This window comes from Platichthys flesus, chromosome 11 (genome assembly GCF_949316205.1).
Source record: "Platichthys flesus chromosome 11, fPlaFle2.1, whole genome shotgun sequence".
Classification (NCBI taxonomy): domain Eukaryota; kingdom Metazoa; phylum Chordata; class Actinopteri; order Pleuronectiformes; family Pleuronectidae; genus Platichthys; species Platichthys flesus.
The window spans coordinates 14,997,502-15,011,753 of NC_084955.1; the positions used below are offsets into that span (position 1 = coordinate 14,997,502).

Here is a 14,252-nt window from a genome sequence, read left to right on the forward strand (position 1 = left end):
AGAGCTGAGTGCTTACTTGCTGGCTCAGCTCAACTAGGACCTGGTTTATAGAGCCATCACACAGCCCTGGATCACCTTTGACCAGCACCTCCTTGCGACGCAGCCAAAAGCAGGAGAGCTCCTCTGGGTTCGCGGAGACCAGCAGAGGAATGGCGGCCGTTTCGTCCTCCACCACCTGGACCCGTGTCGGCTGGTGAGGGCTGAACTCTGGCGGGTCTGGGACAGAAACAGCACACAAACACGGCGACACTAAGTTGGAATTACAGCAAAAAAATTCATGAGCAGAAACTCAGGCCGACAGGATGACAGGAAACAGCCAGCGCGACTGCGGAGTCACACAAAACAATTTTGAGCATGAAAGAAGTAGCGAGACACTAATGAGAGTCAAACCAGTAGAAAGTCGACATCCCACCAAAAAATCCCAGATCTAACCAACTTCGCACAGTGAGACAGTGGGGAGGGAGGGGACGCGGGAGGGGGGAGGGACGGGCATTCAAATGACGAGTGACAGTGCTGTTGTCCAACTGCAGCTCTGCACAAACACACAGTGACATTCCTTCATGCTCATACAAAGCACCGAGCTTTGAAACAGTGGCTGGCTGCTGCCTGTGGAAATGGCATCAAAGAAAAACATGGCCATGCAGCAAAGCAAATGCACAATTAGGACACACTGCTGCAGAGCTCAACAGACCAACAAATCACAACAAAGGTTTCCAGCAAACAAGAAACAAAACAAAAAAAAACACCACACACACGCAACCCAGTGCAAAAGGACCCCGGCAAAGCAGCTTACATCCGCAGCATTATAGATCATCATTATGCATCGTTTAAGATTCATGCAAACCACATCTCTTGGTCACTCGCCAGGAGGAGACAAAGAAACACACAAACAAACAAACCGAGACAGAAAGAAATTAAGAAAATAACAATTCATCCTCTACTTACAAAGAACGTTGAGTTTGAAGAATGTGTTGGTCCCCTCAACGAGCACGGGGCTGTAGGCCTGGCAGATGACCTTCTGGTTGTGATGCTGTGAACTCAGATTCAGAGATAAAGAGCTGAGCACTGAAACGCCGCCGTACTGAGCCGCCCTGGGAGGCTGCTCCAATCCCTGGAACCTAGCACACAAATCCCATCCAGCAAATCCAATCAGCCGGGGAATTAAAGTTCACCAAAAACAATCCTGCATATTATCGCGTCTAAATGGATAAACATCAGTAATTCAGACTCATTCTGACAATGAATTAGCTCACATCATTGTGTCATTGTCTGTCATGGGCCTATTCCCGCACCGCCTCCACAAACCTTTGGGCGCCCAGGATCCAGGAGATGTTGGCCTTGGGATTACTGCTCCCAGCCTGGCACTCCAGAGTGATCGTCTGCCCCCGACGGAGCTCCTCCTGCGAGGTGGTGATGGTCATGCTTAATGCTGTAACTGGAGAACAGTGGAATGAAATAAAGAAAACAATTTAAACTCCACAGGTAACATCAACATGAAGAGAGTAAAAGGCTTTGGCCAAACATTTGTGTTTATGTCAATTCTCATTATCTGATTTAGCTTTTATCTGTCAGCCAAGTTAAATTATAATATGTTTTGCTACCTCTGCCAAGGAGGTCAAGTTCTTATCTAAGCTCGTTTGATTCTTATTTAGCAAGATTACAAATGACTCGACCGATTGCCATAATAGGTTGTGGGGGGGAGGGGGGGCATGACCCAAGGAAGAATAAATACAATTTGGAGCAGATCCAGGATTTTTTTTTTTACATTGCAAGAGAGTGCTATTTTCATATTTATAGGTCTGATATGTATGAGTGTTTGCAATTTGGTGCAGATCAAAATATAAAATCTGGGTCTGGTTTGAAAAGGGGGCTGTTGAGACTTGGCTGTGTGCTATTGTAGTTTGCATGTGTTAAGAGTTCTGGTCCAACTGACATTGAACCGAAAGCGTCGTGTGGGCAGAGACGGTCTTCTCTGCCTCATTTGTGGCATCACAGCGGAAGGCAGCCATGTTGTCGCTGGCTGTCAGGAGCAGGACCAGATCTCGGGCCACACCCCGATCGGAGGGGGTCTGCTTCGGCGCATACGTCAATGGCTTTGAATTCTGAAACAGGACGGACATTAAAAAGACAACAGTGTGTGTGTTCAGGACAAAGTAACACACACACACACACACACACAAACAAACGGACAGACTGCACACACACACTAACCTTGAACCAGGTCAGAGCCCCCGTGGGATTCCCTCCAGTGGAGAAGCAGGTCAGACGGATTTTGGTGCCTGCGTGAAGGGGGACATCTTGAGGAGGTGCTTCAAGCCAAACCTTCTGAGGGGGATCTGTTATAAAATGATAAAAACGGTTTAAATATGTTAGCATATATTAGCTAGTAGTGGATAACATATATATTTAGAAGAAAATAGACAAACCCAGTTATTAGCAGATATACTTGCAGTTTGAAAAATTCCTGCTGAAAACATTTCCTCTCACACAAATATGACAGGGCAGGAGGAGAAAAGAGTTGTTTACTCTGTGTCAAGGATTATATTTGTGAAGAACTATAATTACAAGTGACTCCTCCTGAACCATGACGGATGTGTTCTTGATAGCGTGCAAAAACAAATTGTACCAAATTCTAATTTCATTCTCCCTCCTGATTTTTTCATGCCGGTTGTTTCGACTTAAAATAGAAAAAAAAAAAGGAAGTGTGCTCCCTCACAGTACACGGTGAGTTTGGTCATCTGGCTCTTGGAGAAGTGCGTGCCCCTGTTGAAGGCCTCGCAGGTGAGCTTGAGCCCATCCTCCTCCCTGGAGACCTGGTGGGTCATGTTGGACATGGTTGTCATCCCACCATTGTCTCCCTGCAGACACAGAGCACACATGACAGTTCAGTGGTGGGGATGGACAGCCGTTGTCAGGCTCAGGAGGAGAAAAAATGGGAGATAACTAAAAACATCCCACACTGGTTTGTCTTGGCGAATACAAAAGGCAAATTAGATGCTGCAGGAACTGATGTGGTGCTCTGTGAAAAATAAGCATATTTATCTGAATGCGGCTGCATAAATTAGGCAAAGCGTCACGTTGCACCTGCCTGACTGTGGTCATGCCTCTGCGGCACATCTGGTTATTAAAGCCATTATTGTGATGATTACTGTAAAAGCCACAGTGAGGCAGACTAACAGAGACAAGTCAGTCTTCATTAACCTCCAGCCGTTTCAGATGCATTAAAGCTCACACACAGCGCACTGAGTGCCTCCTGTAAGATCAAATGAAAACGCCGCTGCCAGATGAATAAAGAGCTTGTTTAATAACGCTCATCTTCTGTGTCAGCTTTTATTCACTTTGATCTTATTAACGTACACAAAAGAGGAGAAGAGCAGCAGAATAGCCTTTTTGGAGTCGGCGGTTGATTTGTTTGCGAGCTGCAGCAGGTTCTATTCAGAGACTGCTCATGGTCACAGCGCTTTTCCTTTCATATATGAAGGTCACATTTTTTATGGCGGATTCTTTTGATTTAGTTGTAGACGTTTTCATAGTAATCGTTGATTCCCTATAGGCCGGATTGAGTGAACCAAAAGGCTTTAGCAAAGTATTTCCCCATGACTTCTTGTTCACAAAGTGGAAACAGAAACACACACACAGACACACAGATGTACATTTATTTATTTGTTGATTTAATTGTTAGGCAATATTGCGTAAAATCAAAAGGACGGATTTCCATAGAACTTTTTAGTGTGGATCCAGATAAGGGAGCAAATCCAGGAATCTTTCATCTCTTTCATTAACATTGCAAGATAAGGCCTTGTTTGACTAGGGAATAATTCATAAATCTCTACATTCAGGGAGCTGATATCTATGGGTGTTTATGAAATGCTGCAGCTTGGTTGAATTTAAGGGACTACTGGGCCTTGGCAGAGGTATGATCTCCACTGAGTGCCATTCTGTTGTATCCATACTGACCAGCGTGATCACCAATTACAACCCAGTGTGTACACTATCTCCTGCCAACATGTGTATATTGTCTACCTGCTCAGTTCCTGCAGATCTAAGCATTGTTCAAAGATACACTGTGCAGTCCAAACCTCTTCCGTAGTGACGACAGTGTTGTTGAGCTCCTTGTGGCCCAGCCACCAGCGAATCTGGACCAGGGGATTACTGGAGCTGGCAAAGCAACCCACGTTCAGCACCTGTCCTTCAACGGCCGTGAATGAACCCCAGAGAATCACTTCAGCAGGTTCAACTGATGCACGCACACACACACACATGCACACACACATACACGCACGCACCCACGAGAGAACATACAAGGACAAAACAAAATGATATCAGTCAAAATATCGCCCAGTGAGCAGCACATTCAACAGCTCCCTATTCTGATCATCACAGTGGCAGCGCAACTATTTTGGGATGTAGAAACATGGAGCCGTATCAAGGGTGAGAGGGAAAATCACTTTGAGTGGCAACTTGTTTTCTCAGGAGGTTTTCAATGTGGTTTCTAAAGTCTGCTTCGTTTCAGCCACAGGGGGAGACGGTACAATAGCTACAGGCAGAGTGATGCAGCTGCATGAAGCCTTCGGGGGAATAGAAAGCCTGGGGACTGAGCAGGCAGACACGGCATAGGAGGGGTCATGTCTGAAAATCTTACACACATTTGTGTCTGTCCCGCGAGGCGCAGAGTGGGACTCATAAGTGCAAGCCACACACAAAGACGGCTGAGATTACACAGGTGCCGTATAGTAAAAGAGGCATATTCATATCACACCAGTGAGACGTATCCTGTGCCCTGCAGCTTCTGCCAGTGCCTGGAGCGCAGTCAGGGAGTCAGCAGCTCATTTCAACATCCCTGAATGGATGACTGGGAGGCAAAGCCCTGGCGCCTGTTGGGGGCTTGCTGAGTAAAGGAGGAGCACGGGAGTAACTTCCGCCACCTTTACACAGCATGAGTGAGAGGTTTCTGCTAGGGCCAATTCAAATTCAGATCATAATTACAGGGAGTCGGCGCATCAATCCCACCGCACTTAAAGCTCACACCGACTTACATTGTCTGGCTCTGCAGTGGAAATCACTCTATTGTTAGACCCGGTGCACCGAGGCTGCGAATATTAATTCTTATTTGTTTTAATGTTGCTGAAACAAACATTTTATAATCAGGGAGAAAAGTATAATCTATTCACCATCGGCATTACTGTCGCACAGAGTGCAGCCTTTACCGCCTCGGGACTGTACGTTGAAGCAATTCAGCTAAATTAGTGGAGCAGCTATGAAAGAGCATGCAGTGATACTAATCTGGAGGCATTTGGAAATATGGGCTGCAGCCATAATAACCATTAGTTTCATTAATGATATTAACATTACAATTTATGCTGGGCCAGCAAAAGAGTTGGTTTTGGAGGTAAGATTCTTATTATATCCCTCTGCCTCATGTCCATATCCTTAATAATCTATTGCTGCCAAGGCTGTGTGTGTGTGTGTGTGTGTGTGTGTGTGTGTGTGTGTGTGTGTGTGTGTGTGTTCTGTGCACAAGGAGCAGTATTTTCACTCACAGAGCACAGTGATTTTGCGGATGACGGAGCGAGGGGATAGGGACACCAGGTTGCCACTCTCACAGCACAGCTCAGCCTGGTTATCAGCAGGGGTGATCTTCAGGTTGAGGACACTGCTGGACTTCTGCGCCACGATGTCCTCTTCCCAAGTCTTCGACAGAACTTTTCCATTCTAACACACAGATGAACACATTAAAAAAAAAACACGCAGTGTCGAGAAAATGCTCGAACGGTTGCATCCCCCCAGATGATGCAGTCAATAAAGGACAGAAGCTTCTAACAGTGGCGACTAAAACGTCTCATTTCGCCAGCCTGACAGAGTATTGCAAAGTTTCCTTAACAGATGGCGTTGGAGATTTACCTTGGTCCAGTGGAGAGTGGCTAGGGGGTGTCCACCATGAGACACACACTCCAGCGTGAGCATCCTCCCCGCTTTGACCTCGTCTGAATCCAGACCCATAATAACTGGAGGCTGAGGTGGGACTGCCAGGGAACAAGAGATAAAAATAAAAATGGGCTTGACAAAGGGGAATGGAACAGAGAGTGACAGAAAACCGTGGAGAAGAAATTGAGAAAAGAAAAAGGATGTAGTAACTCAGGGAAATAGTGGGGGGGGAGTGACCATCAATAGGATAACATAAAGAAGACCTGCACTGCGATGAGAACACTCTTGGCAATTGATTAGGGAGCATCCCTATTTGCTGAGACAGGGCCAATAAATTGGGGCACATTCAACATGACTGTGTGTGGATAAGAGGTCCAGATCTGATGAAAGCATTACGTATTAAGGGAGCAGTGATCTGGATCCAGTCCATAAAGCAAAATAACAGATGTTCAAACAGTAATAAGTTAACGTGAAATATGAATAAATTACAGCCTCCTCGAATAAAATATATGCCGTAAAATAAATTAGAGGAGGACGGCCCTTTGTTATTGCTGCTATCAGTTTCAGGGAGCAGTCGGCAGATCCTGGGCCAGCATGACAAATTGCCACCTTGCTAATAATCTGGCTGGCGAGAAAATGGCCACCGCGCTGGCTTTGATGGGCTGGCATGCTGAGTAAGATAGCGCCGGTGGTCCCAAAGATCTGCAGCATTAGCGCTCACTGCAGAGGCCGCGCCGTCTGATACAGAGCAGGGAAACACAGAGGACGGGGGGGGGAGGGAGTGCACGCGGTTACCTGCGGTTGTTAAAAAAGCGGCAGTGGCGTCTAATGTGGAGGGGTATGGATAGAGACAACATTAAGGCGTCTCGTCAGCCGGTGGGTAATACCGGCAGTGGAGCCGGAGGAAGTGCTGCCTGCCGAAGGTGTCAGCAGCCCTGCTTCACTTTAATCAACAACATGATTTAGGCCCGGGAGAAGCAGGTGGGTAGACTCTCGGGCCTAAGCAATCAATTACTTCAGCTGATCAACAGAGTAGAAAATACTAAACCTACAGTAGTAAACAGCGGCTGCGGCGAGACACTGTTCATTCAATGCATTCAATAAAAGCAGCTTTCATTGTTGCCTTGTCAAATAAAAGCGGAGAAAGGAAATGCCAAATGCGGCGTGAGGCGAGAGACAGCGCGTGTGTCATCTCACCTGCGTGTGCTGCAGAGAAGAGTTTTATTGTATCAAATCACATGGTTCTGTGATAATGACATGAGAGAGGAAAGCAACATAATCCAGCTCCACTAGTGCCTCAGTGGAGTCGAATTCTAATTTGAGAGTTTTGTACGATTCATGACTATTATCAACTGTGAGGCTTGAGCTTCATTTATTAGTTCTTATAATATTGTTGAGAAATTCCGTCCTTGAAGCCTGGCTGATATAATCCATCTCAGTGACTGTGATGATTGGTTTGGGTAATTTGGTTAAACTTAAAACATGTCACTTTGGACGATAGGGTTCTCTCAATCTGAACAATTATTAAAGACAGAGTTGGATGACGTTGTGAAGCACAAGGGATCATGGGAGTTGTCTTCACCACCATTGCCGAGGAACATCTACCTGATTTGCACGTAAATCATTTCCAAGGAAGAGCTAATGTATTAAAATTAAAGCAAACTGCAATAAATAAACATGATCCATAACAAGTTACTAGCTAACTGACTAACAGGGCCTTTTTCCTTTGTCATATGTTGTTTGTCCTGGAAGTTACAGCAGAGACGGGTAAGGCAGATATGATGCAATTAAATGGCGACCAAAATTAAACATCCTGTTACCTCAAATACAATTTTGGACTTCCCTGGGTATGAACATGGCTGGGAACATTTTGGATAATGTACGTACACAAGTCAACAAAATATAAAACATAGGTCTTGTTGTTTTGTAAGAATTGTTACATATTATATGTTGAAGACGTGGGAAACAAGACAAAGGGTGTACCAGTTATTCTTACTGAGGAAAACTGTAAATGTTAACTCAAATAATAAAGATTTCATTGCAGGGTTGGTATTATATTGTTCTGTTTGTCACCGCTGTTCATTCTTAAGTGCTCTTGCCTTGGTCATATCCAACCAGGCAGGCCTTGTGAATTGGAGGCAGTCTCACTCATGTTGTCTTGAAGTAGGTGCAAGTTGCCTTCAGATTGAATTTCTCCCCTTTGTCCGCTAACGCACACCGAACGCACAAGGCCAACCCTTGTGGATCCCTGAGGTTGGGTTTCTGGGTGGTTAAGTGTGAGTTTGTATGTGAGTGTATGTTTTCTGAAGGAGAGGGGGTGTTGACTGTCAGTCCACAGACAGGTTGAGACACTCACAGAACACACTCATGGTCATCCTGGTCTCCACGGGCCGGAAAAGGGGGGAGTTCTTGGCGCGACATGCCAGCTGCCTCCCGTTGTCTGTGCCCACAGCAGTGACTCTTTGAGGTAAAAAGAAAGGAGAAGCATAACAATGTATTATCTTGTCTCCTAATGAGGTGCTTAAAACATCACATCATGGTTAGGTCTGGTCAGTGGTGGAAGGAATACTCAGATCCTTTAAATCTGCAAATACACTGGAGTAAAAATCCTACTGAAGTATTACACTAATGCATTTGCGTTTACACAGTAAGAAGAATGTGGCCACTTGCGTCCTGGAAACCACAGAATATGTTTTTTGTGATCAGATCTCAGTAAGCTTTTTGTAAAATACTAGACAATTTGAAATTTGTTTTAAAGGAAATCCTCGGATTACATCGAAGAAAATGTGTATTTTACAGCAAATAACTCGCTGACATCTGAAGTGCAAGAGGAAGCCCAAACTATACACTGACTTTTCATGAGGGAAAGGCAAAAAGACTGGGAGCCACTCAGGTGATCTTATGGATTTTTTTTATTTCCTTTCCTTTCCTTTCCTTTTCTTGTGACATCCTAATCTTTGAGTAAAAGTAGCATCAAACTACTAAAGGAAGTGAGTAAGTTTTCACACTTGCCACCTCTGTTTGCCCATGTGACAGTCAATTCAGTCATGCACGTTATGTGATGCACTGCACACTGAGAGAGCGACTACACTCCTCCATGCAGTGGATTTGCTCTGCTCTACTTTGCCTTTTCAGTTTATTTCCTCTGTATCAAATTACAGTACAATGTCAAGCGGAACAATCACACGTGGCCCACTGCTGTGTACGCTCAGTGTGAATATGAGGATGGAGCATCAATATTGCCTAAAACCTTTCGCTGCTCTGCAACAGAGCCGAACAACGCCGCAGCTCCTCAGCACCAATGTTATCTCAGGATATGACAAGAGGTTATTATCTTTGACACAGAGGAGACAGGCGGGATTAAAGTAATCTATGGTCCTGTTTAATGTATAGGCACCTGGCGAACCGGTGAGGATCGGATCTGTCCCGCAGCCCGGAATGTAATTTTGTGCGTTTGACAGAAGCTAATTCAATCTTGCAGTGCCAAGTAACAGAAATTTATTGTGCTCGCGAAGACAGAAGGAGAAAATAAGAGCGGGCGGGGAAACATGGGGGGGGGGGGGAACAGAAACAAAGACAGACTTGGAGAGACTGAGCAGGTTTGCTGAGAAGAATGAGTCTGGCAGGCGGGCGCACACATACGTTACGTTAGCATGCGTGTTCAGGAGCTTATCCTTTGAGCCATCCATGTTGAAAGACTCTGCACCTGTCAGCTCGACTCCGTCTAAAAGACACAATAGGGGGGAAGGTGCATAATACGGGAGGAGGCTGTGTGTAAATTTGTTATTCTCACGTGGTGGAGTTGTAAATACTGAAATACAACAAATATGTCTATCTGTGTATGTGCAGTGTATATCTGCAGCAACTGTCTGGCTTCAAATTAAATTAATAGAATGACCGAAAAATCTTATTGAAAACATCAGAGATTTAGGAAAATAGAGAAAGAACAATTCTCAGGAACACACAGTATGATACATGTGAGTGGGGGGGAGCAAAGGGTAAAAACTAAAAAATCTGAAAAATTGCTGCTGTGTTGTGGACAACTAGGAACTCAGGATACATCTGTACAAGCAATTGCAAACCGAGTGGAAACTGGAAATTCAAATGTTCAGGCTATTTCCACCCACACAGTGCTGTGCTCTTTTCAACTCTTCTATTTGAAGACTATGAAATAAGAAATCTCATCTAAACCTCAGCTGTGTTTTTATGAATAAATATTCTGGACCAATGGAGATCTCAGTATGTAGAATATCAAGGCTGTTGCTCTATGTTCCAGGCTGTCGGGCGGACCACCTCCGTCACATTCGGATCCCATGAAAGAGCGACTCACCTTTATAAAGTGTGATTTCAGCCATGGGCTTTGCATCAGGGGCAACACAGGCGACCGTGTACTTCTTGCCTGCGACCCATGGTGTTGCCATGTCCACCTCAAAGTAAGGGCTCGATGGAGGAACTGCAGGAGAGGAACAGAAGCTCGGGTTTTCACATTTATCACATCAGTAACCTTATGTCCAACACGCTGGTTTTGTGGAAGCTTCTGCTGTCACAGATGGATATTAGCTTATGCAACGATATTACAATAAGCACTTGTAACATTTGGGAGAGACTGGAGTGTCACGCGGCTGCCAGCTTTTGAGTGATTTACAATGGCGAGGTTCGATGTTCCGTTGAGTGAGAAAAACAAATTGTGGACAAGAAGAGAATGCAGAGATGAAATAGTGATGAAACCAATCCAGTGCTAATCTATCATAGCAAACACCAAACACTTCTCTTCTCAGATCACCCCCAAGCTAACTATGTGCTTTCTGGACAGATCGAAGCACTCTTCACTTCTCCACTGTTCTCCTCTAAAAAACCTTTTATCTGACCATAAATAGGAATTCCAGAAACAAAAAAAAGATATCTTTCAACAGATGAGACAAAAAAATGTTTGGAGGTAATTAAAAAATCTGTCACCGTCAGTCATCAAAAAGATTTCTGCAGATCAGTGAGCCGCTCTTTACCAAGACTATCAGTTTAATCAGGCACACACTACTACACAGACCTGTTCTCATCTATTGTGCCAGCCTTTGGTGAGCGGGTGAGCTTCTAGAATTAGAGTCTGGTTACTGTTAAGGTTGTTTTTCTTTCATCAGAGATCAAGAGCAAAGCGCTGCCTGAGTTCAGAGACAGAACAGGGTATTGGAAAGTACAGGAATGGTACGGGTGTACGTGAGAGAGAGAGAGAGAGAGAGAGAGAGAGAGAGAGAGAGAGAGAGAGAGAGAGAGAGAGAGAGAGAGAGAGAGAGATGGGGGGGTGAGAAGAAAGAGTCTGGCAGAGAAGTACAGAGATATGGCACGAATGTGAAGTGAGTTGAAGACAGGCTGCAGAGGAGAGGACAGGAAGTGGAAGCCGCTGCTGCTGCTGGATTTGGAGATAAATCCGCTGCTAATATGTGGGTAAACAGCTGGACGACAAGCAACCAAACCAGCCAGCCATGAAGCTCCCCGTCACTCACTTTTGGCAACGCAAAATAAAATTCCTGGCCACTAGGAGGAGCTGTTGCTGTGTGCACGGCCCCCTCTGCTATTGAGACAGATGAGATGTGGCTGCAGCTTCAACCTGATTTAAAAGAAGCAATTGAATCTGTGTGGACTGTGGTGGGTTACCGGCGCACTGCAATAATGAGATGCATTTGTTTGTTTTTTCCCCCACCCCTCTTCCCTGAGAAGATGACTGGGCCATGCATCTATTGACAGCCCCTGCACTCTCTATCTACTCAGGCCCGCACGCTTCCCATAAGCGCATCACTTGTTGTGCTCCTGGAGCGTCTGGCAGCCGAACGAATCCGAAAATAAGAATAATGACATGTTCGCAAATGAGGCAGGCAGGTATCTAATTTTGCCCTCGCTCGCTCATGCCGGCCCATTCCTCTTATCTCTCATTCACTCCATCATCTCTCTGTAGCAGCCGGTGCCCACCCCTCTCTCTCTCCCCACGCTATCCTTCTTGACCACTGCAGCTAAACTGCAGAAGTGCTGGGGGACGGTGTGTTCCAGCTTGGACTGGGAATTACAGCCCTCCATTCATCACATCCACTCAGGCAAACCATGTGACTCAATCAGTCCAGTCGGGATGAACTTGCACATACACAGTCGTGCAAATGTGCAAGTGCATGTGCACGGCAACAAAACACATATTAGGTTCAATTTACCAGACGTGCACTCAGAGGAAAGAACAGACAGCAAACACGCTGTTCTCTTAATTAACTCTTTCCGCCCCTCCTTTGTCTACTTGCCTGTCTGCTTTTTCATTTAGTCTCCCTATCTGTCTCTCTGTTCTCTGCTTTCTAGCACCGTCTCTCTTATTAAGGTACATATACGAACACAAAAATAGATAGGCAAATGTTTCCGTCTGCCGTTCAGATGAGAAACAGTGAGCCGCAAAATTTGATTCATTAGACAAATACAGATGGGTGGATGGATAAGGCAGATAAGAAGCAGATTAGCAGACACACATCAATATGCATAAGCAGCTTTTTCCACATATCGTCCTCTCTCAACACACAAACCTATTTTTTTCCCTCGCACACAAAAACCCAAAGATCAGGTCGACAGTGCGGGCACATTTGCACGCACAAAAACACTGACACAGGTGCACAGGTGAGTGAATGTGCAGACAGGCTGCATTCATCTCACTTGACTGTAGAAAACCAGAGAGTGCACAGTCCAACATGTGACACCGAGCTGATTCTCTGGAAAAAACAAACAGTTTTTTTGGAGAAGTCCCAGAGGATAAAACAGTCTCTAAAAAAAACTGCTTATTATACTGAATTAGGAAAATGATGGAGAGCAGAAGATCAGCCTTCTCAACCACAGAGAGAAAAAACAAGTCGTCAGTATCATTGTGGAAAACAAAGAGCGATTGACTGGAACCACACGTGCGTGAGCGTGTACATGCACACAGGTTTGTTTTGCTTCCATTAAAACACAAAGTCACACGCACACAGACATACACAGTAGGTCTCAGGTGTGTGATCTCTGAATCCGTGCTCTTTTTCAGTCATCGTTTCCTCTCTGTGTCCCCCCCCGTGTCTCCTCTGTTAAGGGTAGGGTTGGGTGAGAGGGGGGAGCAGGTGCCTGGGACAGAAATAAGACCCCTCCCCTCTACACCCAGCCTCCCACCGTCACCCCTCCTCCCTGTCCCACTCCTACAGTGTCTCTTGCTTTTTGTTTTGGGTTCATTACATAACGATTGAGTTTTCGACTCATCAGCCTCCGTCTCCCAAATGACCATTTACAGAAAATATCACACACAGATGCAAGGTCTGAGCCGACTCTATGTTAAATCGACCTTAATGACAGATTCAATATAGTTAAAAGCAAACCCCTTGAAGTGGCTCCTTTTGCTATTTAGCAGAACTTCCCCGCCTTAATTTGTAAAGACCCTGACACTGTAACATCAGTCTGGCGCGGTAATAGGAGCAGTGTCACCAGTGTACAACACGTCGTCCTCCGATGGGGTTATATCTTGGGCAACTGTCAGAACTTTTCCCGTGAACGGAGGAGAATGAAAGTCGCCATGTTCCACGTTGCTCGTGCCCCCCATTTATAAGTTGTTCCATTATTCATAACAGGGAATCATGAAATGAAGGCTCATTATATACTCTTCAAGTGCTAAACTCATTAGCTACCGCAAAACCTCACCATAGCCTTGGTTCCTCAAATGTCCTCTAACCTCCAACCAACACTGATAATAAGCTTACACACATGGGCACACACACACACACACACACACACACACACACACACGCACAGACAGACATATCTCTGTAAGACCCGACTATGGCAAGCGAATGAGTAACAGAGTCTAAAACCAGAACACATCAAATAACTGTTTTGAACATTTGCAGCAGGCGTCGGTACAGGCGTGCGATGCGGCAGCCAGGGAGAGAGTTGTTCATTAACAGGATTAAATGCTAAGGCTAATGGTATAAACCGAGACACAGGATGTGTCAGGTATGCGACGGGCACAGTGCGGGGTAAGTTTCAGCAGGGGAGGGGGGTATCAGCAGAGGGGGTAGAGGTTTGTTATTGTCATGGATTACTCAGTGCCACTTGATCTGCCTATTGCAGTAATCCCCTATCTAAGCCCTGCAGGAAAGCAAAAACACACAGGAGTTATGTTGCACCGATGGAAATGTCTTGAAAACATCTCTTTGTAAGCCTATCGATGGGGATTATTGACATTTTGCCTCCATCCTTGCTATTTACTGCCAGTGGTGATCCATCTCGAATTAGCCAGTCATTATACCTCTCCACCTAACCCGAGAATCCAATTATATGAC

The 14,252-nt window shown here is 45.4% G+C and overlaps 1 protein-coding gene across 1 annotated transcript in view; it reads right to left on the minus strand.

Moving 5' to 3' along the window:
- nphs1 (NPHS1 adhesion molecule, nephrin) overlaps positions 1–14,252 on the minus strand; it is a 37,890-nt gene that overhangs the window by 15,248 nt on the left and 8,390 nt on the right. The window contains exons 4-15 of the mRNA XM_062398617.1: positions 10,256–10,378; positions 9,568–9,649; positions 8,282–8,385; positions 5,902–6,023; positions 5,541–5,712; positions 4,080–4,237; positions 2,717–2,858; positions 2,212–2,336; positions 1,934–2,102; positions 1,306–1,435; positions 946–1,118; positions 76–216 (exon numbers count right to left, since the gene is read on the minus strand). Of these exons, the coding sequence (XP_062254601.1) occupies positions 76–216; positions 946–1,118; positions 1,306–1,435; positions 1,934–2,102; positions 2,212–2,336; positions 2,717–2,858; positions 4,080–4,237; positions 5,541–5,712; positions 5,902–6,023; positions 8,282–8,385; positions 9,568–9,649; positions 10,256–10,378 (1,641 nt within the window). The remainder of the gene's footprint in view (positions 1–75; positions 217–945; positions 1,119–1,305; positions 1,436–1,933; positions 2,103–2,211; positions 2,337–2,716; positions 2,859–4,079; positions 4,238–5,540; positions 5,713–5,901; positions 6,024–8,281; positions 8,386–9,567; positions 9,650–10,255; positions 10,379–14,252) is intronic.